We start from the raw sequence: 24,887 nt of genomic DNA on the forward strand, positions 1-24,887 counted from the left end.
CGTTCACTGATAGAGAAATGCAAAGTCAACATACATATCCATGTAAAGAAACAAAATAAAGATTATGTAATACACACCACATTCCAATCTGATAGGGGATTTCATCAGTCACACCACATAAAATTTTTAATTACCATATTTCTATTTGCTTTCACAGGTGAAACACAAAGCTTTCTACAATCAAAAAGGAGTTCATACTCTCTCTGGAGACTGAGTCATCATTGCTGTTTTCAAATATATCAAAGATGTGCAGCAAGTTTTCTACCGCAGGGCAGAAGTGCCAAGAGGACCTACAGTTCTTCTATTTCATGTTAGAATAAAAAATATTTGTTTGAAGTACTATGAAACGAGTCACCCTAATTCAATTTCATAGGCATTCTTTCACCAGAAGTTTGAATGAAACCATCCTAGGTTATGGATCACTCACATCAGTTCAGAACTGAGCTAAACAGTTTTTAAGAGCAGAACAATCACGCTGAAAGATAACTCATCTACTAAGGAACTGCTCAGAGACAAAAACAAAGGCAATAAATAAATGGATAAATGCTCTCTAACACTTAGTCCAGCTTTACTTTGTGATGTATATGAAAACACTTCCTGAAAATAGAGGCCGATGCCCTTGTAGGTGAGGTGAGTTAGGTGAGTGGAAGACAAATCCTGTCTCAGCACCAAGAAATAATTTTACTTTGTTTTACCTTTTTTTTTTTATTTTAAAGATTTCAAGAGAATGGTACTAGCAGAGTCAGAGCTATTAAAACTGAACTAACTGTGCATACACAGAGGAATAAAAGAAAGGAGAAAAGCTTGGTCCCTACCGTCTCCCACAAACTGAAGGAGGGCGAGATCAATTTGTCTCTTCCAAGGTGATCCTTTCTGGAGAGCAATGCCATAGCCAGTAGTGGCAAAGATGTACCCACTGCCTATGGTGACAAGTTTGCAGCCTTCATCTCTTCCAGCCTTGTAATTCAGCACTGCTGCATCATAGATGAAAGCATCCAACTTCCTGAAATAAAAGAAAACATTTTACAAACCAAATCATTAGGGACAGCTGTTGTCAGACTTCTTTTGTCCTTGATGTTAGGACCCTGTTGAATATCATATGGATTCTTTGATATCATTAATTACATATCCTGCTCTGCTGTATCTAAAATTAACAAAAGGCATCTATTTTAGTGAGGGGAAAGTAGGACACATAGTTTTGCATTTCTATTTTAAGGGATGCTGTTAAAAAATACTGAGCAGGAGAAACCAATCTACAAAATGTCCTGCCCTGATATCTTTGTATCTTTGCTCTTGGTATGGATAATAAATATCTTGAGATGAAAAATGGTCTCCAAAACCAACAGAAATTACAACAGAGAACTTAGAATTGAAACAAAATAGAAAATTAGTATATTTCAAATACTGAAGGAGATTGAAAATGTTTACCAGTTTTACATACACAGCCTTGTTTTACTTCTCTTTCCAAAAATAAACAGTGAAAGTGCAGGTTAAGTCCTCAATAAGAAAATGTCCTTGGTATGCTCCAGTATGTCAAAGTCCTTCATATACTGGAGCATTTCTCATAGAGCTACCTAAATGCCACTGAAATATGATAGAAAATATTTCCTTATGATTCACAGTACCAAACATACTATTTGTGTATCTGGAGCACAGCAGGAAGAAAGGAACTTGTGAAAAAGTTTAAGCCTTTTACCCCATCTACCTAAAAATGGAAGAATAAGATAATCCCATTCTCTAAAGAATACAGGGAACAGAACAGGAGTGGAAAACAAATCCAGTAAAGAAAGGGAAAGAAGCAATGTCCTCCAGGGACACCTTCTCAGAAACAAGTTACTGTAAAGCAAGTCAGAAGGCAGGTGCATGAATGTTTCACAAATGAAGGCAGTGAAAATGCACATAAAGAAGAGGAGGCCATTTGGAAGGACAAGCACTTGACAGCAGCAGATCCCAGTCAAAGAAAAGGCATTCTTACACTGCCAGAAATCCATATGCATACTTCAAAAATAAACAGATAAAGCTTTATTTTGCATTACTGCCCTCATCTGCAGCCAAAACCTTTTAAGATGTTTACTACTTGCAGAAGAGCAGCAGCCTGCGACAGCAAGGGGAAAAAGCTGTTGGGGCCCCAGCTCCAGCCTCACCTGAGTGACACACACAAAAGCAAAGCCACCCCACTCCCAGGAACACACCCTGCCTTCCCAGAGGAAGTCAGAGGAGCAGGAAGGACAGGGCCACCCACTTGGCTTTGCTGGGTGGCGTGGGAGGCTCCCCCGCCTCCCCAGGGCTGTGCAGCCCCAGGCACGGGCAGCTCTGCCTGCTGAGCCTCTGCAGAGGCACAGAGCATCACCTGCAGCACTGCTGAAACCATCTGATGGGCTGCAGCTGGCACAGCTTGGCACAACACTGCCCACCAACAGTTGGGGCCTGTCTCCATGGAAAGGCAGCTATAAAAATAAATGTACTGTGGCACAAACAGGTACAACAGCATCAGCTTCAATAACATTATATCAGGATGAACCAGTTGTGAATTCTGTGAAGTTGCTATGAAGTTTTGGAGTCACGCTTGCTAGTAAGCTTAAATCCATTTATGTTGATAAAGCTTTTAGTTTATACCCACAGAATGGAGAAGGACTTAGACATATGACATTCTGACTACTAACAGAAAAAAGCCTCAACAACTTTTCATGCATACCATAATTCAAAGTTTATTCATAAATAATCAGTCAACAGAATCCTAACTTTTTCAGATCTCTAAATCAGATTCCAAAAATGTGGCACTGAAGAAACCTGTGTCTATCTCATATTAAACCAAGAGGAATACCAGGAGAGAATTAAGTTGTTGGATTTTGTCTGCTGTCATGCAAAAGGGAAATTCCTGTCACTAATTACTGTTCTTTATTGCTTTCCTTCAAGGATATTTATCCCAACAGTCACCATTCAAGTCATCTAATTGAAATTTAGTGAAGTGGTTAACTCAGAGTAGAGGTGGTTCATGCAATCATTAAAAAAAATAGTTGGGCCATCAGTTCTCTTGCTTTTCTCCTCTTCCCTAAAATTCATTTGGTGCAAGCTTCAGTTTAGAAGTCAGATTAGCTCCACCAATGCTCAAAATCTTGTTTCCCCTTTCCTTTAAATGGATAATTTAATATGCAGAAAATCACAAAACATCTGGTAGGTGATGTCACCAATTCAATCCATAAAAAAAACATGGATGGCTACCTGGCACTGGGGGTAATTAAATTTGAAAGAGCCAAGAAGGTGCTGGGGTACTGCTCAAGCCTGCAGCCCTCAACATAAGATCAGAGTTTTCTAAATCATGGGCTTTGATGCAGCACTTCAGAGACAATCTTTCATTGTATGGAGAGCAACAACAAAAATCTATGTCCTTTGGGTAGGCTCACAGTGGGAAAAAACCTCACAAACCTGCTTGCTGTACCCTCAGGACATTTTAGCTTTTCTGATCTACAGCAGACAATTACCAAAATCAATACAGCCCAGCCTCACTGGCTGACATCTGCAGTTGTCTGTGGGGAGGGAAGGAAGGGAGGAAGGGAGAACTCTTCACCTCTCAGAGGATGCTCACGGCTCAGAGACTGGGAGGTGTTGCTCTCTCCGTGGGTACAGACACTGCTGCAACCAGACAACTAAAAACACACTCTGGAATTTGTCATCTGTTTATTCTGGGATTTATAGTTTTGCAATGTAAGCACATAAAACACATGTTGTTAAACACAGAGAAAATATAGAGTCAGCTATCCTTCTGTCAAAACAGTCTCAGTGAGAAATACAAAGGAAGAAGATCTCTTTGCTAAAGACTCCAGGGCAAAAGCCTTGTGCTGCCTCTGAAATTACACTCTTCACATGCAGTTTGCCTCCTTAGTTACTGAGCACTGCAGTAAAACCTTGGGACAGAAAGACAAAGCACAGCCAGAGTTTCACTCACTCGCTGTAGAAGTGCCTCCCCAGTTTCCCAGGAGACTGGGATCAGTGCAGTGCTCACACATGGAACAGGTTCTGAGGAAGCAAAGGCTTTACTTTTGAGGACTTTTCCTATACTACTTCTGTAAGGTCACAACAAATCCCATTACACAAATCAATTTAAAAACATGAGGTACTTTCCTGACAGATGCTGAAAGCTGAAGGTTCTGCTGTCAGTCGCTGCCCAATGTCTTAACTGTAAATCAAAAATTGATTGCCCTGAAAAACTCTTGGTATCCACAAATACAAACTTATATTCACCATATATTTTCTGCATTTCCAACATAACTCTTATAACCTCTCGAGGCTTAATCATCTCTTCATCGTGTGCTGATTACAGAAGTGCTGTTCCCGCAAAGCTCCAGAACACGCTGTACCCCTGCAGCGTGGGCAGGGAGGAACAAGACCCAGATGAAGCTCTCAGATTTTAGGGCACCCAACTCTTCCATCACTAGGAGGTGAATTTCTGGCATTCCAAATTTTTAACAACTTTCAGATAGTTATAAACATTTCTCAATTAGTGTTTCCAAAAATGGAGACAGCAAAATCTGGGCAAATCAAAAAATGTGACCCTTTCTGAGCAGTTTGCAAAGCTGGCAGCTAGATCAGCCCTGGAGGAAGACAAGGCAGGCATGTGTGCAGGCCAGAAGGCTGCTGGGAACAGAGAGGACTTCCTTCCTGCCATGTCTGTGCGGGGAAAGCCACAGCTGCTGTTTTGCTGTGCTCTGATGGAACAGCCAGGCTGGGTCACAATGGGGACTGCTGGACACAGGAGCCCGTCCTTGTCCTTCATTCTCCAGGCAGGACTGGGAAGCCTGGACCTCCAGCTCTCCCTGTTCTTTCTACAGAGACTGGCAAGCCCCAGGTGTTGATCCTTGTGGCAGCAAAGCTGCAGTGTGCAAGCTGAGCACGCTGCCACTGAGGTTACACAGACCAGGCACCCAGAGAGCTCAGAGCCCCTGCAAGCCTCAGTCACCTACAAATGAACAATTCATTGTCTGCTCAGTGCAGCCACACCAGGGAGTGAACAGCTCTGTCACACTGTGGAGGTTTAAATAAACTGGTAAGAAATACTAGAGAGCTGAGAGAGAAACGTCAAAGCTGGAATGACAGAGGTTCACAACTGCCATGAACTGGTCAGACAGGGCAGGCACCTCCAGCCAGTGCAGGGGAGCAGGACCACAGAGCTGTGGCTCATCTCAGCAACAGGCAGGTCTGCAAACTCCCTCACAACTACTGCAATAATCCTGGCTAGCAGAAAAAATAAACAGTTTGGAATATTTATATAACAGTCACTACAAACGCAAATGTCCTTCACTGAGCAAGCACCAAGAGGAAAGGCAATGGGGAGAATTTTATCTCACAGATTCAGAGAACATCAGGTGGTATGAAATAATGAATTGGAATAGTTCTAGAAAAACCCAAAAGAACATTACTGAATGTAATAATTTGGAGTGGGAGATATGTGAAAAGTGTGGACAGTCCCGTAACAAAACATTTATGATTCATCAAGAAGGATAAGAGTTGAAAATTCAGAATAGCTATTGCAAAAATTCATTCTAAAGCATTGCTGCACACATGCAAAATTGCCTGCGTAGAGAAAATTTAAGTTAGAGAAAAAGGTACAGAAAAGCAATTTCAGGAAAGTTGAAAACTCTTCCCTGTAATTTTCCCCATCTTTATTATTGACACAAATTTTCATAAAATTCCTATGATGAAAACTGAAAAGGAAGATGAGGTAAATGCTCCTTTATTAGTCACTTGTCCCTTACAACAGAAGTATAACACAACTGAAAAATGTTCCTTTTCTTCCTTAACCAACTACATGATCCTTCAATGAATTTGTTCTCTTGATGGAATGATAAGTAAAAATCTAAAATACCAATCTGCCCAGTAGTTGTGGAGCCACAATGACATTCGGGAAAAGAAATTTTAAAAAAAAGTGTCCACTTAAGGCTGGATTAAATTTAAGCATATGTTTTTGGAGATCATCAATAGCAGTGTTGGGAAGGCAGCAAGTACAAACATACTGTCTGTAAGATCTATGGGTTTACATCAAACTTTCATTTCATCCCTTCTTTCTCCACAGAAGAGATAAAAGAAAGTGTGTCAAGACTGAACAATGAGGGAGAGCATCATTTGTGTCTCTGTGTCCTGGGGATCCAGTGCTGAAAGGTCGCTGTGGTATGACACAGCAATCAAAGGGAAAAAATGCTGCTCTGAAGATGAGGCTCCCATGAAAGTCTCTAAAGTGACACTTTGAAACTGCTAGAGCAAAAGGAGATATTTAACCTTTCACATGAAGGACTGTTGATTCCTCTGACACAGTTTTGACTAAAATGCATTTCACCTTATCTGATGCACTTCATCACCAGCAGTGACTTTATCTTTCAGTATATATTCAAATGGCTCCTCACAGAACTGAACTTCACACACACTGAGTGGATTTCCTGACATCTTGATATTGCCAGTTCATTAGGGGAAAATTGAACAGCCACCCCCTGCAACAACACAGGTCAGCAAAGTATAACCCAGTTAAATGATGAACTCATGAGCACAGAACCAGCTCTCAGCTCTTCTCCCAGCTTAAACTATCCTCACTTCAATCTTCACACAGGAAACACAGACAAAATTTGAAAGAGCAGGTTCTGACAGATATTAACACCACCATGAGAGGTTGTGGAGGCTTCACCTCACCTGTCAGGGCAACCCCAGCTGCCAGGAAATCCATGGAGAACCATTGGCTGTGGTTACTTGAATGGGCACATTCACCCTCCTCACTCACAGGAGCTCCCATCCACCACCCTCTGCCCAAACACCTTCCCAGTCCCTGCAACATTTCCCCTAGCAACAAAATAATGGAAAATTTAGTGTGCCTTTATGATTAATTTATACAATGGAAGATTGTCCCACTTCACATCTCAGAAGCCAAGCCAAGAAGTTTTTGCAACTCATCAGTTTATCAAAACACAAAACTTGAAGAGCTGAGTGGGGGGAATATATTTTTAGATTAAAGATTTTGTCCCAGTTACAATAGCATAATGAAGGATAAATTCAGCACAGCTCACCAAGTACCTGATCTCAACCCCAAATGAAATGAAGACTAAAACTCAGAATAGTTTCTGAAAAGAATAGGGGTTAGATGGCACAGAGCTACTTCCACCTGTTCATTTTATTTCCAGCCTACTTGTAATATTTAGAGATATTAGATAACAGCATCACCAAAAAAAAGTTATAATACAGACAAAGGATGTAATCTTTTAAAAAATCAAAAACCACAATCCAAAAAAAACCTCCAGAAGTGCACTCAGGTACTGAATAAAGGAATTGGAAATAAATTACTAAAGATTATTTTTTCCTAGAGGCAAGTTTCTATGCATCAGGTGAACAGGAGAAACAGGGTTGTTTGTTTATCTTTCTTAAAAAAAAAACAAACAAACAAAAACCACAAACAAACAAAAAAAAACAACAAAGTTGCAAAAAAAGCGATCTTCTGGCTAGGAAGAAATTCCTGAAAATGTAAGAATTGCAAGAATATAAGAATAACTGCATTTCCTGAAAGGACAATGAGTTATGGGGAAACAGGAATCAGCCATCAGAAAAACTGATGCCAGAAAATCTGCCATGAGTGGAAATGCCATAGGAGTCTTTAAGTCAGAGCTGGCAGCTTGCAGTGCTGAACTCTGCTCACTTCAGCAGTGAAATGAAAGCTGTGCTCATTCAGATACACATTTCTTTTAAGATACTAGATTTCAGAATTGATACTGAAGAGATCCCTCTGAAAAATATTCCTGGATGGAACAGCAAATTTAAATGTTTTCACATCTCTGCTGCCCTCTGGCACAGACAGCAGTTGCCCAGTTGCAAACCAGCTTTCCAATTCTTAGCTCATGTGGCTACAGCTGGAACATCCATTGGAAATCATTCCCTGCAGAGCACAATGCCAAAATGAACATTAGAGTGAACACTGAAACATATATTAGATTAAACCACCACAGAAAGCATCATAATGTAAATTGAAATTAAGTTACCCCAGCCATCTGATGCCAAATTGAATGAAGTTATTGATTGCAGAAGTTGTCTGAACTTGGTCAGCCAGGACAGAAAATCCTGAATGGACCAAACTGTTTAGCAGAGATATTTTTTCACAGAAGGTCAGGAAGAAAACAGTTATTCACATTTTAGCTCCTTCAGACAGTTTTAAGGAAAGCGTATTTGTATTTGTACAATAATTTAGTGGTAACTGTCAAAATTGATAGCGGTAAGTAGACAACCTGGAGCACAGCAAACATCTGGCTGTCCCAGGTAGTTCAGGATCTTTGTTCAGTGCTCTTTGACTTTGATGCTTCCCCTGTGTTGATTTGATGAGAGCACTCATACATGGTGCTCTCTCTTCATGTACCATAGCAGCTATCCTGGAGGCTTGCAGGCAATAAATTATTGTCTACAGATATCTTATGCTGCCTACAGGCCTTTTCCTTTCTCCCTTAAACACTCTTCAGAATTAACCACCCCTGTTAAAAATTGGGTTTTAACAGAGTTAACCATCCCTGTTAACCCTTAAAAATTTGGTTAAAGATTTTGACATTTCTGTGACTTCTGGTTGCAAGCTGCTATTGTATACCCATGAGGACAATGAAGAATTTGTTCTTTTGATGAAAAATTAAAATATAACCCTTTTCTTTCAAACAGACAGCTTCTCTCACAGCTTACCCTCCTCTTTTGAGGAGAAAAGGTATGAACCACAGAAAGAACAAAAACTAGGAAGTTTTTCCTTTGATGAAAATTTTGATTATATTTTTTCTGTAAAAATAAATGAAAAATATTGAAATTGGTTTTGCATTGAAGTAGAGAGATGTCAGGTGGCTGCCTAAAAGACAAGCTGGATTTAACTTTAGGCACATCACTACTTAATTGGCAGTCCTAATTAGCAGCAGCACCTGCTGGGCACAATCCCAACTGTGCTGCAGCTGATGGAAACAGGGATGTTTGCCTCCTGGTTATGCCTGTGCCATGCTGCAGAGGCTGCCAGCTCAGCCTCTGACCTGCTTGTATTTGTTCAACAAATAACAGAGTGTGTGAGGCTGTGAATTGGATAATTTATAATCACTGTGAGAGCAACAAAAATCCAATTCAGGCCGATAAACTCACAGGTGGGGTTAAAAGGCCATTGGGGCCTTCTGGGGTCTTCTCGTGCACTCTCTCTGCTTAGTGCCATAAGATTCTATAAAACATGTTAATAATCATGTTCTTTTCACATGGGGGAGTGGGCTTGCAGGGAGGAAATAACTCCTTATGCCATTTGCACTGCTCAGTTCGATGCTTCCAGGTGTTTCTGCTGTCACTAAAGGATGCTGAGGATACAGCCATCACGTGTCCCTGACAAAGTGACAGCTCAGGACAGCCTGCAGGCTGAGAGCAGCTCCTCAGGGGCAGCTCATAAATCATGGGGATGTAGCCCTTCACATCTTATAACACAGCACAGCTGAGGCCACTGCTGCTGTGGCAGTGCAGACACACTGCCACCACAGCAGCCTTTCCAAGCAGCTCTGCAATTCCACCAGCATGTCAGCGAGGACGTGGGAATAAGGTGTTCAACTGATGTGTATCAACACAAGCAGTGCTGTCTTTAACAGGAAGGCAGATGAAGTCCCAAGTAAACTTTAGCATCAAATCCCTGAACACACAGTCACAGCTGTGGCTGGCAATAAAAGCTGTAAAGCACTCATGACAGCCAGGGGATCTGCAGCTGCACACGGGGCTGCTTGCCTGGGGAACACCAGGGACTCATTCCTGCAGCTCCCTTGAAAGGAAGCGACGGGCAACAGGCAAGCAAACATTTCCCATTTTATCCCTACAGTAAAAAGAGCCTCTCCCAATTAAATTTTCTCATTTCAGCCATTAGCAGTTAAATCCCAGACTATATGCCGCTGTAGATGTGCTGGGGCAAAGGTGAGAACGTGAAATGCATTTCCAGTTTATTGCCATTGCAATTTCTCCTCTTGACAGTTTTACAGCCACAAATAGAAACACTGCGTGCAAACTCAAGAGCTATGAGCTCATACAACCCACACCAGAGAACTGCAACTGGAAGGTTGCTTTGCCTGCAAAAAGATGGTATTCTTTAATAATAATCTCTTCAGGAAAAATATAGCCAGGCAAACAGAAGGAAGCTCACCCAAAGAGCCACTGCAAACATAACACAATAATTAATAACTTCCTGTTTGGGAATTTATTGTCTCTTCAAAAAGCACAATCAATAGGATCTGTCTCCCTGGTACAGAGGGTTCTAGAAATGTAGATCAATTAAATGCAGCATGGACAGAACTGCTTGCAATGCATTTTTAAGGCTGTATTTGATCAATAAACATCTCAGGAGCTCAGAGGAGCCTCCATGTCTCTGGCAGAGCTGGGCACTCCCACCAAGAGCACATTAGCTGATGCCTTACAGACCCTGCTCTTCTGAGCAATGCTCAGGGCAACAACTGCCATTTCTCTTCTCATTAGGGAGCAAAAGCCTACAGAAACCCCGAGCTGCTTGGTCCTGCCTAAGGAACAGTCCCCATCTCTGCACGTAGCACAGCACATGTGGACCACCCGATCCCTTAAACGCATGAAATTTAGTGAAAAACACAAGTACATGTTTTGACAAGCTTAGAAGATTGAGGTTGCTTTCAGCAGTGAACTGTGTTGAAGGAGGGACAATATTTTGCCATTTTGAAAATTATTAAGTAGTACTTCAATAACCAGATCTTCCGTTTTTAACAGGCCTGGTTGCAAACTGACACATTGAATTAATATATTTCTGCTGTTGTTCAAATGGTGCTTCAGCAGCTTCCTGAGAAATACAACTGTGAATCTCAGAAATAAGACCCTAGTGACAAGAGATGGATATTACTGAGTCTTTACAGAATTTTTTTAAGATCTTTTCAGAAACAAAGGTTGATTTTGTATCGAAGAGGAAAAACCAACAAAGCTGATAACGTTGCCTTCACCCCGATGGCAACAAGCCTTCATGAATAAGCTGCAGTGAACCCCCATGGGGATTCACCTGAGGGAGCAGGTACAATGTCAATGTCAGACTAACACAAAAATCTCATTGCCACTTTGATTTGCAGCATTTCCCAAGTGATGATCTCAAACATTTTTGACACTAATTGAACAAGATAGGTCCAAGCCTATTGCCCATGCAATGAAGTTGCTTGTTCTAATTAAAAAAAAACAAAGGCAGATGCTTTCCTTGTACGTTAATTTCTGAAACAGTACCAGCTTCACCTCTCAAAAATGAGACCAGAAAGGGGCTGGGTCTGCTTTCAAGGCTTCCCAGACACAGATGTGAGTACATTCACCTCTGCATGTACAGCAATGCTCCAACACAAGCCTTATCTAACCCTTACACCTGACCAGGAAATAAAGGCAGGAATACCATTTATTTTATACATATTTCTATCCATATTTCTCCCCCCAAGGCTTTTTCTGGCCACATTAGCAAGTGGACTGAAGCAGCTGGTTTTCTACTTCTTGAAAGAAAGCAAGATTAAAAAAAAACCTAAACCAAACAAAACCCCACTGCAGTTTAGTTTTAAATTTATTTTCAGAAATCTGTGCATCTGAAATTTTATGTTTGTCATCTTCCTGCTTTCTCCTTCTAGTTCAACTCAATAACATTATGTATTAAACACAATTATCTCAAAGATCAAGATATTTCCAATAGATCTCAAGATGTTAATGCTAATTAAAGTTGATCAAAAGACTTTGTTTGAAACACAGGAAAATCAGACTGAACAGTGACAAGGTGCTACTTTATAATTTCGTTTTATTTGGATCACAAGGGCCATATGTATGGCATTATTCAGTCATTAAGCATTGCTTCACTGATAGTATTTTTTACTCCAACTTGAAATTAGAATCAAACACTATACAAAAGTAATTAAAAGGGACTAAACTTCATGTCTCCAATTAAGCAAAAGTAGTTTCTAAAGTGAGATTGGAAATGCAGGTTATACAAACACTCTTCAGGGATAACATAGTTCATATTTATTTTAACTCACAGCAGCAATTATCAACCAGATTCTTTGCAAGTCCTTCTCAGTCTATAGACTATGACTAAAATTATCAGACAGTTCATTTTCAAAAAGCTGTGCAGAAGCAGCAAGTCTTACCATGGATAAGGAAGTTGCTTGTTGCATCCCCAAGGATGAGAATGAAAAAAAAAAAAAATATAGAAGTACAGGAATAGTTTTGGAAAGAGATAAAGATGAAAAGAGACAAAGTAGCTGTAATAAGGTGAAGAGACACACATTGAAGAGGAAAATAGAAATTATATATTTATTTGGAAGCAGAAGCAGTTTGAGGAAGAAGAGATGAGTGACCTTCAAAAGAACCATAGAAACACAGACTCCATGGGACCAGATATACCAAATATCATGGAATCCAGTGAATCAGGGAGGGAAAGAAGTTAAAGATGTCTCAACTAGACTTCATCAGGTCTAGTTAAAGATGAAAGGGCAATTTTTACATGGAAAAGAAAAAGGATTTGGTCAATGAAATCATGAGGGGGAGAGAAACAAGATACAATTCTGTATGCTGAAGAACAGAAAATCTGGCAGAAAAATGAAAAATTGTTTTTGAAGAATATGAGTCTGAAAGCAGCTGACATCCTGCTGTTCAATCCTTCTGCAGGTGCCACCAGACACAATCCCAAGGAGCACAGCTGGAGGCAGCAGTTACTTGTATTGACCCAGAAGTTTATTTGTACCATCTGCTACAGAAATATCAGTCAAGGGGAGCAAGGGAGACACCTGGGGGTATCCACACAGAGAAATCACTCAGATGAGAAAAGAAACTTCAACAGGGGAAAAGGAATCTGTCAAAAATGAATAGCTGATGCTGTCAAAAGGAGCAAAGCTCTTGACAAGGACCATCAGCTGTCCCAGGAGCAGCCAGCCTGAGTTTCAGTGAACATCCTGAACAGCCCTGCAGTCAGGTTGGCCCCCCTGTTTTCACACTTAAGTGTCTGAGGAATGGCCTGATTTTCAAGCTAACAGCAGTTTTTCAGGGCTTTCAGTAGCACAAATGGTTGGTGAAAAGTACAAGCAGTATACATCCCTTAAATAAACTGTCCATCCAACAGAACAAGCCCTACAAATGGCTGAAATCAGGACATCTCCTTCAGAAATTCGCAGCAGGAATGGTAGGATCCAACTGTCTATCTCTAGTGCATAATTCAGCTGTCACCCAGCAAAGGTGACTGGCACAGGCTGGGTCGGAGCAGGAGCTGCAGTCTGGAAGCCCCTGGGCGAGGCTGATCTCACGCAATGTCACACATCTGGCCTGGCTTGGGACAAACCAGCCTGGGAAGTGCCAGCAGAGAGTGCCTGGGGAAATGAGGGCAGACAGAGTCCAGACAGCAGCAAGGAGACAGAAGAGAAGGAAACAGCTGCAAGGATAACTTTTTAAGGGAGTCTTCATTCTAAGGAAAAGTTTCAGGATTTCAAGGTGTTTTGCTTAAGTAATACATTATAAACTCCTATACAGGTTTGGCAGAAGGGGAGTAAAAATTAAAATGATAAGCAGTTCCCCAAAAAGGACCAGAAGAGGATATTTTAGTATAGGAAGAAACATCCTGTGTTCACCATAAATGAGGAGAGGTGTTCCTTGAAACAACCCCTAGAGCACATATACTTAAACCCATTAAGTAACTTCTCGCCTCAAAACAAAACCTAAAAAGCCTATATTGAGAAATTAAAATTATTACTGTATTATTAACAAATATAATCATGTTGCTATCAAGCCTAAATGTTTAAAGCTAGCAGATTCCTGTCACCCAGATGAATAATGATATGAGCAATGAGTCACTCTCATGCCTTTGGAGGATTAAGAATGGAAATTTGTCTCTTTGTCCAATCAGGCAGATTGGGCTACTTCAGACAGAAAAGGATGGATGGCCCTCAAGACTAAATCTCAGATCTTAAGAAAGAAGGGCAATAATATTTACCCAAATATTTACCAAGATTGTCAGAAGCAGGATTAGGCAGCACTGCAAAGATAACAAGACACTGTACTGTCTTCAAATTCAAGAAACATTAATTCTGCACTTTGAAACTACTTCTCATAAGACACTGAAGCTACCATGTAATTTAAAACAACCATAGAAATCACAGTCAATCATTTTCCTTTTTCATAAGTGTACAGCTGGGAAAAAAAAAGCACCATGCGGTGCACAGCAGCCTGACATCAGTCTGTTCAGTACCACAGAAAGCACCGAGCAATAGTTCTCTGTTTCTGAAAAGTTTACGGAAAAGCATTCTTTAAAAACCATGGGAAAAAACTCACCCAGTTTTCAAGCTGACCAAGGCGTCTTCGACTCCTTTCTGGTTAAACTTGGTCATATAGAGGTGCATATCAGGGTAGTTGTTTCGGATATTCCTCTCAGTGCTTCCATTTGGGACCGTTCCAAACCGAAAAGGAGGTGAATAATCATGTGGCCTTTGAAACTAGAGATAAAGGGGACAAGCAAAGTGTTTCAGACATCCAAAATTTCAGGCTGAAAAAGACAGAAGTTGTGTAAATTGCCTCAAATTTCTTCTAGGCAAATGCTGTGGGTCAGTTCAGGTCTATTATACCAGAAACTGTCTTCACACTAACTGAACATAATTACGTCCAAAGTAAAACCAGCTCCATTTTGGCACTCAAATGTTACTCTCTCCCCTGCTTTGCACTTTGGCAGGACAGCAGAAACTGGAGCAGATCCTCATCTGCCAGCATCTCCCTAGGGAACGCAAAACCCAACCCAATCCAAACACACTGGCAAACTGCAACCAAAGGAAAAGAGTACTTTGTTGATAGTCATTTCACACCTCCATCTCAGCTGGGACATTGTGATTCCCCATCTTCCTGATGGGAAAAGGATCATCCACAGTACTCAGCAGGGAGCCCAGTCCTGGAGGGTGCCAGGGATGGCAGCAAGCTGTGCCAGGGAGAGGCAGAGTGAGGGAGTTTCCTTCCACCCAGGACTGGAGGGGAATAAAAGCTCTTGCAGCTTCCACAGGGGCTCAGCAACTCACAGGTTGATATAAGAAGGGCTTCTGGAGCTCCCACACCTGGAATCCTAGTCCCTGTTCAACCCTACCATTTAAAAATATGAACCATTTCTTCAGTACATACAGGTTTATTCTACAATTTTACTCTCTCTATCATTATTGCATCAGCACAGATGAACCAGCCAGGGGGGATCTGCAAAGGAATGGCAATAACTCAGGGCATATTCCTGGTTCCACACTTGGCAATCCTTCAAATAATCTCACATCAATTTTTTGCTAACAGATCTGAAAATTTTATATGCACCTTTTCAACATCTTCCTCTAAAACCCCTGTGACAATTTAGGATTAAAATGTCTCTTTAAGAAACAAATGGAAAAGGTCAATCAGATTAGAGGAACTATTGGCTAATGAGGAAATTGAATTGAGCATTGATAAAAGCAGTCACCCATGAATTCCACTCTAAAAGCACTCTGGTTTTATTGTTGAAGTTAGAAGAGCAATCTATATATCCTGTGCTGCAAGAGATGCCTAATATTTATACAGCTACTGATTTCTTTGGGGCTCCATACGAAATATTTCTCTATTTAACATTTGGTCCCAGGGCATCAAGAATTCCCAAGATCCAGTGCCAATTTGCAAAGAGAATACAAATGGGTTTATAAAAAAAAAATGGGAGTATTTTCAATTCCATCAAACCTTGACTGTGAAATTATTGCTGCAACACAATTTTCTTGTTACAGAACTACAATTAAATACTTCATTTTAATTAAGTATATTTTGACAAAGCATAAAGGAATGAACTCTATTTTTCTTTATTTGTTTAGCTAACAGATGTCTTACTTTCCTCATTCTCCCTTTTCAGAGCTTTACTGTTTAAATTATAACTTTGCTACTACTTTTACACATAGTAATTGACCCATGCACCAAAATTACACTGTACACTACTCATGATTCTTAGTCTATATTTGCCATCTCCCTTTCTGAGTTTATTATGCAACACCGAAACAAACCCTGCTTTTAAATATATGACCAGAGATTCTATTGATATAAATGTAGCTTGCTATCAAATTTATTTAAATCTAGAGCTGATGTATCTCTGATGTATTGATATGGCTTCATGTGTCTCCTAAATTTGACAGTCAATAGAACTGAAAAAAATAGAACTGCCAATTTCAGGACCTGTAAGACTTGCTGCTATTTATATTGCTGGGATTTTTTGGAAATTCAGCTGTGGTGAGAAACTGAGGCAAGCTCAGTTTCCAGTGTGGCAGAGGAACTGGGGAATGGCAGGGGAACTGGGGGAACAGGGATATTATGGTGGAGTATTCTGGTGATTTCAAAATGGAGTTTGTTTTTAAATAGTCTCACTTTTCAAGAACATTCATATGAATCTAGGATGTTGGCAGGCATTTCCTCTCATAGGAATAGTTGAAAGAATTAACACATCTGTTCAAATTGAACGTTCATGGAAGACAGAAACATTTCTGCAGAAGATAAGGATGAATAAAATCCCCAAGTTCATTCAAAAGTCACAGAGTTAAAAAGCAGATTAATAGTTCCAAACCCCATCTACAGACTGGAATTTGTTGGCACCAACCAAAAAATTTTATCACTCACAAGGAGATTATTTTTGAAACCATCATCTGCTACTACTGCCTGCTCACAGACTACTTGTAAAGAAGAAATAGGTTTAAATCTTTTTACTAACACTGCAGTCATATCTGAGATGAATAATAGTTTCATCAATAATATTAAACTTATATTCTGTGAACTGCCACGTCCTGGAGAAGCACACAGGATTGTCACTGTCTGTGACTGCAGCAAAGATCTATTGGCAGGCAAAAGACAAGAAAGGGAAAAAAAAAAAAAAATCAAGGCTCAACATGCATTCATTTTCCCTAAAGCCCCATGATGAAAAAAAAAAATGTGTCATGTTTGCTAGGAAATAATTTTCTTCCTAGACATTTCATGAAATGCTGATCTTTTAAATCATGGGCAGAATTCTTGAACTGAATGCACAAGGCCCTTGTTTGAGTCATAGTGGAGAGCTCTACTGTTACTCTGAAGAGTGACCAATTAATTCATTCTTGTCTCCCCCTGCTCTGCCACCCAAAAGAACTGCAGCACGTGGCAGCACAACTCCAGTCTTTTGCTTTTTCCTTTTTTTTTTCCTATCTCAACATGCATTCATTTTCCCTAAAGCCCCATGATGAGAAAAAAAATGTGTCGTGTTTGCTAGGAAATAATTTTCTTCCTAGACATTTCATGAAATGCTGATCTTTTAAATCATGGGCAGAATTCTTGAACTGAATGCACAAGGCCCTTGTTTGAGTCATAGTGGAGAGCTCTACTGTTACTCTGAAGAGTGACCAATTAATTCATTCTTGTCTCCCCCTGCTCTGCCACCCAAAAGAACTGCAGCACGTGGCAGCACAACTCCAGTCTTTTGCTTTTTCCTTTTTTTTTTCCTATATGCCTGAATAAAACTGGCAATTTCATTAAGTCAGCAAAGTGTTCTTCCAGAAGCATTACATATTGACTTAAAGATTTACTTGCTTGCCTGAAAAGGCTGGTGTTGAGAGCAGCTGTTTGTTATTGTTCTGGAGTTTTTTAAGGAACTGTGGGAAACACTACTAAAATACTTGAAAACAGTAAATAATCTCCTGTTGGGAGCAGGAGTTACAACTCGTTTGGAGTGACAGAAGAACAGCCATATTTGAACCCTTTCCTTTCCTCTTTTACCAGATGGGAACCTGGCATTCTGACTTGTGATCCTACAAAGATGCAGCCATCAGTCACCCCAAAAGTGTCCCTATGATCACCAGGTGCTGCAGTGCAGGGACAGCCGTGCCTGCCCAGCCTCAGGAAGCACAGAAAGCTTTGTTTGATATCGGGCAGTGTGAGAGGGGCTGGCTCAGAGGCTCTCCCTCCCTGCCTGTGGCCCTGCTGCTCTGCTGCCACAGACACATCTCAGTGACGGTGACTGCTGTGCCATCCTAGGGCACGGGAGCAGAAAGCCAAGGCTACACTCTGAATCTTGCAAAAATAAGGAGCCTGGCAGGGGCATCATCAAGGTTTCCTGTTAAAGCTGAAGAGAAGCTCCTGGAATGTGTATGTGAGGCAATTCCTAAGTGTGGCAGAACCCCAGCAGAACAGCACTCTGTGAGACAGCTCTGTGCAGGGCTACCTACCCTCCTTCAGCAAATTTTCGTGTTTCATTGCATGAAATAGGCATAAAAGGTCTCAAAAGTACAAAAGCCAAGAATTTCAGTCTTTGCTGGATACTTTGGACTCATTTTCTGTACCTTTTGATGAAGGCAAAGCTTTTGAACATCTATTACATACACAAGAATGTCAAAATATCATTTTCCTCTCATTTGCTGAATCATTTGAGTTTATGAACACCCACCCCTCCTCACTCCAGAACGTGCTGTGCCATGTATTTCTGGGTGACACTCTGATGACATGGCATTCACAAATTCATTAGCAACATTTCAAGGGATGAGGAAATTATAAAGAGGTCTTAGAGCATCAAGGAGTAAATAACACATTATCATCACGTCAGCAAATCTGGTGAAGCAGCTGATAGAATGCAACACACTTCTGAATGGGACAGCATTGAGTGCTGAGGGTCAGGGGGGCTGCTCAGAGAGAGGGATGTGTTTTCCTGATGTTTCCTGTTTTTTCCATCACACCCCAGTATCTCTAACTGGAAACACTTTGTTGCACTGGCAGTACAACATTGACAGAAGAGCCTGACTCTTCAGGTGTGGCAGTGGGAAAAGTGGGAGAGAAGAGTAACAAACTGATTTACCAGCCCAGAAGTGGGGGTTGGATTTTTAATTTTTTGTAAAAAATTTAGTGAACTTTTAGATATTAATTATTCAAAATTGATTTATACCCACATTTCTGGCCCTTGCCTGTGACTGTTTTGCTTCCTGCAAGGGTCAGAGTTCTGTACTGAACTGTATAAACACAGCAAAAATGGGAGAAAAATAATTTAACATCAATCAGATTACATTCCTATAAATTATCCCAGATTATTTTGTTTTTTAAAATCCAAGAAACCTCAGGATTATGGAGCAGGCAAAACCTATCTATGACAAGAAGAATGTTCTGAAGTAGTTCAATTGCTCTTCTGGAGTTCTAACTTTTTTAATTTAATCAGAAAAGGCATGGCTTCCCTGACTTATATCTATGTGCTTCAGGCAAAGTTTGAAGAACCAAAACATAGAAACAAAGGTGGCAGATCAAATAAATGATCAGCAGACCACACAAGAACAGATGGTATTTTCTGATTCAAGTATTTTTCTATTTTTATTTTGCTTTTTGTGGAAACGAAATCCTACTTAGCAGTCAGAATAGAAAAAATGACAAAACCAAGGAAGTTTTTAGCCAAGAGCTCCAGAACAAGAGCTGACATTTCCAGCCCTGTGGCAGCGAGGAGGGGAAGCTGAGGGTCAGTCAGAGCTGAGCCCACTGCTGTGCCAGGTGCAAGGCAGAGCCTGCCAAAACCAGGGCCCAGGAAAATGCTCTGCTCCTTCTCACCAACAGCAGAAAGACATTCCTCAAATCTTCTTTTTTTTAATCCCCAAGAGAGAATGCCATTTATCTGTCTCTTTTAAGAATGTTATCTTAAAATAGAGGGATATTTAACAATCTTCATGCTCATTCAAAAGTTGTGTGACAACATAATTAAATGAAAACAAAACTATTATCATTTTTTGTTTCTTTTTATCTTTCCTCTAGCCATGCTTGCTTTGATATACCAGGCAATCAATCAAAGGCTGGTCACAAAAAGAAGTTAAAACAAAAAAAGACAGACAAGGCTGAGATGTTGCCTTTTTGATTTGTTTTTAGTAACAATTTCCTTTATTTTCTGTCCTTTGAGAAAAAACCCCTTTGTGAAGTTGTCCCCTGGGCTATACTGTATTTAAATATTTCTTCTTAATGTCAATATTTAGTTTCATTTTTAAACAACTGGGCACAGACTTACAAAAGCATACCCTTCAGGTATCATGTGCATATCCATCACAATAATTTTGCAAATGGACTTTTTTCTATTAATATACTACTAATATCCCACAAAAATCTTCAAGCTTTTTATTTTGGTGAGGCATTCTTTTTAACCAAACACTAACTGATTTCTATCAAAAAATAAAGGTAATTTTCAGTTAATGCAGCTACTTTTGAACAGGCATGCAGAGATTTTGAAAACAGACTGATATTTTCATGCTTTGGGTCTTAGGTTTGTTAGTAAAGTTTGCACTTGCACTCAGAAGGAAATCAACCAGTTTTAGTTCATTATCTTGCTCAGAGTTTTTATCACGAAGTACAAATTTGTAGAAGGATTATGGAGAATGCACACTGACATCTTTTGAACTGAATACCTACCTTTTTATCACTCAGCCCAGTCACTTGGTCAACAAATTCCTCTTGAATCATAAAGGCAGCTAAGTTGGCAGTGTAGCTGGCCAGGAAAATGACAGCAAAGAAAGCCCAGACTGACACCATGATCTTACTCGTTGTCCCCTTGGGGTTCTGCACAGGCACAGAGTTGTTGAAGACCAAGCCCCACAGCAACCACACTGCCTTTCCAATGGTGAAGGATGGTCCATGGGGATCTGCAATTGCAAAGTGCACTTAGTTCAGCTGCAGTTAAATTAAACCTTGCCATTATACCATGAGGGACAACCCATTAGTCCCAGAGACATGGTTAGAAAATATTTTGGTATATAAATTCACTGTACTGCAAATATACTCACAGGATTTACCATAGGTGCCCTCCTTGCAATGACAAAGAGTTCCACATTTTTAAAACATAATTCAACATTTTTCTATGTGGCATATGTTCAAAATTTTTAAGATGAGAAAGGAAAGCATAGGTTTGGAGGAGAAGCAGGCTGGTATGTCTCCTGCAGGAAGAAATGTGCCACAGTGTTGCCCTGTCAGTTTTCTGTGCAAGCAAACATGTGAAATGGAAAACTGGAGGTTTAATGATTCAATTCTAGTACTTTTCTTACCCAAATTATTTTTATCAACTCCAGTCATCCAACATTATGCTTTTTGAACATTATGTAAGCATTTTTAAGATCAAAGTGTGTGAATGTGTCACCTACTTTTAAGCACCTTTGTACTCAGAGCATGAATCAGAAAGACAGAACAAAGGAGCTACCTCTATAGACAGGGAATTTAGAACAAGCCAGGCTCTGCTTGCCTCATGTTCTGTGGCTCCAAATGTGTTGACATTACAGGTGAAATTCTGTCCCAGCTAAGTCATTCTGTAAATTTTGTTATTTCTATTTTTGGTCATCTTTTAATTCACCCCAAAGCTGGAGGTGGCCAGCAGAGGGGCAGAAGTGAATTAACAATGCCATTATCCACCCCAAAGGCCCCATCTGCAAAGCCCTGAGAGAAGCAAGGGCAGCTGTTCTCACCCAGCTCTAGGTAAGCACAATGCCATCACACATTGCTCATCATCCAGACTCCCTGCACCCCCAGTGCAGAGAAACAGGCCTTCCCTGACTGCGACTCATTTGGCCTACTTATAATTATCCTTTTTTCAGTTCAATTGCAATTTAGTCAATAAGCTCTGATGCAGAAATCTGTAACTTTATCTCCTTCCCTGCCCTGTCCCTTTATCCAGGGGGATGCACATTACAAATATAGATTTAGCTATTCATTTAAACTATAATTTATTTTAATAATTATTCAATGATTCTTAAAATAATAAAACCCTAAGTGGGTATACTCATTACATGCTCTCATATCAGTAGAAATGCTCTCTAGTGCAGTGCAAATATTTCACAATGCAGTCAAGCTCTAATCTTAGATTATGCTCCTATTCTGCAGCAGCACTAGGAAAATAGAGTGCAGTAAAACGAACACAATGGAGCTGACTTTTGGTTTATGCAACTACCCTGTAGACATATTAAGGACTGAGCTGATACAGGGATAATGTGCATTTTTCTGAGCAATAGTGTTACAGAAATTATATGCCAAGGGAGCAATCTAAAGTTCTGTTTATGCCACTGGAGATTATACTACTACTGAGATTAATCCTGCAAAAAATGCCTAGGGAAATGAGAGATTATATATTTTTTTATATATATTCCAGGTTTAAAATTAATGGCAGCTTCATTAGTGGCAAGTCTTCAGAGTTATTTTGGGATGGTCTAGTGCCATAGCATGTCTTTGTAGCTGCAAGTGCACTAAATAATCAATTCAGGCACCGAATAGAACAGCCAAGCCCCTGGACCCCCGTGTCTATAGTCACCTTTGATTTCCCCTCTTTTAACACAGTGTTTATTTCAGACAGAGGTTACACATTTACCATCTTATTAAAATGATAACATCATCTGAACATTACAATAATCCACTTTTTCAGGGAACAAGCCAGCCATTGTCTAGAAGAAATCATTTGCTTTTAATAGTGCCCAGAACTGTGTTCACCAAGCTGGAAGATCTCTTGTTATGAAACACGGCAAGAATGATTTAGAAATTTTAACAAAGGTTGCACTCTCAAATGTCACTTAAGAAATGGGAGGATGAGGGCATTGTGAGATATGGAATCCTCACTCTAGAGTCAGAGTGCAGCTTTCACTGAGAAAGAGTCAATACAGAGCTTGTCTGTTTTGAAAATGAAGTTTCTATAACCGAGGGTGCTACACAGAAAGAAGAGATGCCCTTCTGCCTGGGGCCTCGTGTCAAGGCTAAGAGCTCTTCTGAATTTTACAGGGACTATGCAAAACTATGGACAATATAACTGCTATTTTTCAAACTGCCCAGCAGACCACAGGATTTTAGGTAACTTTCTCTGAACTGGTCATAATAGCCAGGAGTAGAATATATTTCACTGCTGACACTTTACAACTGATACTGTGTACAAACCAAACACTGTCTGAATAAAACTCTGATACCACTTATCCTGCTCCCTGTCTTTATTCCATTGAATTGGAATTATAAACATGAGCATATAAGCCTTCAAGAAATCATACTTTAAATGAAGAACATGAACAGTTTAATAGCTAATTTCATTGTTTTATTCCTATGTTATGTTTATTTGAAAAGATGGAGACCCATGGATGCATGGAGTTGAGTAAAATGCAAATCTTACCTCTCCCTTGTGCTAAGTTTCTGTTGTATCCTACAGGACTAAAGTACTCAAATATAAAGACAGCCATGGCAGACACGATGAGAAGCATCACAAACATCATCACCCAGACAGAAGCACTAAAAGGCTCTGCAGCAAAACAGGAGAAACAGAAACACAGTTCATTAAACCAGTCACAGCACAAGAATTCTAATATCCTCAGCAGGCAAGCCCAGCAGCTTCCTCTACATTAGCTTTTTCCAACAAAAATACTAGCAAATAACTAAGCACTATATAATGAACTGCTGTTAGTATACGTAGACAAAATGCATAAAGTCAAAAGCTGAAATGTAAGTTGTAATTAAAAACAAAAGGCTGCACACTTTTCTTGGACACTGAGTGGCACATAATTGGTTTGACTTGCTGTTCTCAGTCCACAATCAGGTTGCTGTGTCTATTCATCCTGTATTATAGAAATTTACCAACAGAATGGTCCAACTTCTTTGACTGTGTTTCTGCAAAGCAAAAGCAATTAAGCATATGTTTTCTATCGTTTTCTATCCAACAAAAAGTGTTACAGGAGGAAAGATAAATACTTGCATTCAAACTAAACACTTTTGTTTAAGGATTCTTTTCTCTCTGTGTTTACATTCATCTAACTGCAATGAAGATGCTATTTTTATCAATTGCAACCACATCCTTTCGAATGTCTCATTCTCATCTAGGAGCAAATTACTGAAATCAAAAGGGCTTATGGAAAAGTGTCAGTTTGAAAGACAGAAGAATCATAATTAAGTAAAAGAAGTAGGTTGGAGCATAAAACTAAAAGCAGTTTCAATTACCAGACTAAGTACCAACTTTTTGAAAGGACTCAATATCAAATACCATCTTTCCCAACCACAGATTCTGCCATTTCAGGAGTCCCTGCAGTAGCTGCTTTGATAAGATCAGCATGGCAAACAAACAACTCTTTATCAGGCCAACTTATTTGGGGCACTTCACATCGTAACTTGTGCAAATCAAGCAAGTGTGAGCGTGCACTGAAGTGTGAGAAAACAAATCTTAGAATACTATTTCTAATTAGGACAGAATCAAGAAAAAATTGAAATTACAGAAAAGTAGTTTGTTAAAATGTTTTGCCTGTTTTTGAAAACCCAAAAAGTTCCTCTCTTGTAGCTTTTTCATTCTTTGAATTTAAGATTAGAATCACTGAAGCTTCTTCCCTCATTGCAGGAAAGGACAATGACTGAGAGCTGAGGTGTTCTAAGCCAAATAGCCCAATCTGAGCCTTGCCCAAATTCAGATGATTCACCCAAAATAGAATGAAATGTAATAATTTGTGCCCAAGCATAGAAAACCCATGAGATCTTCTTGTCTTTGCTATGATTTCTCCAGAAACCTGTGACTTAGACAAGACCAAACCACAAATAGCCCCACTGGTGCTTTTGGATGGTAACTAAGGCAAAGCAGGGATATTTTAAACCAAACTGTTTTCCTCCTGCAAAGGAACAGTAATTTTGCAATTAATTATTTTCTTTTTAAGACAGGGTATGAACTTCGTTCAAATACTGTTAATTATTTGTTTGGGAGAGAATGGTAAGTTAGGAAAATAACAGAATTTGTATAAGGCAAAGAAAGATCTATGTAGATGCAGCCAGGGAAGGGACATTATGTAGCCAAATACAGTCTAAAAAATATTTTCTGAATTCAGTTGGTAACTGGATTAAATTGGAATTCATGTAAAACTACTGTAAAATTTTGACAACATCCT

General features: G+C 39.9%; 1 protein-coding gene across 1 annotated transcript in view; it reads right to left on the bottom strand.

The window, feature by feature from the left end:
- Positions 1-24,887, bottom strand: part of GRIN2A (glutamate ionotropic receptor NMDA type subunit 2A) — a 147,271-nt gene that overhangs the window by 13,628 nt on the left and 108,756 nt on the right. Inside the window, exons 7-10 of the mRNA XM_041401570.1 lie at positions 23,141-23,266; positions 20,419-20,648; positions 14,317-14,477; positions 816-1,003 (exon numbers count right to left, since the gene is read on the bottom strand). Of these exons, the coding sequence (XP_041257504.1) occupies positions 816-1,003; positions 14,317-14,477; positions 20,419-20,648; positions 23,141-23,266 (705 nt within the window). The remainder of the gene's footprint in view (positions 1-815; positions 1,004-14,316; positions 14,478-20,418; positions 20,649-23,140; positions 23,267-24,887) is intronic.

This window comes from Onychostruthus taczanowskii, unplaced genomic scaffold, assembly GCF_017590055.1.
Source record: "Onychostruthus taczanowskii isolate IOZ18803 unplaced genomic scaffold, ASM1759005v1 scaffold19, whole genome shotgun sequence".
Lineage (NCBI taxonomy): Eukaryota > Metazoa > Chordata > Aves > Passeriformes > Passeridae > Onychostruthus > Onychostruthus taczanowskii.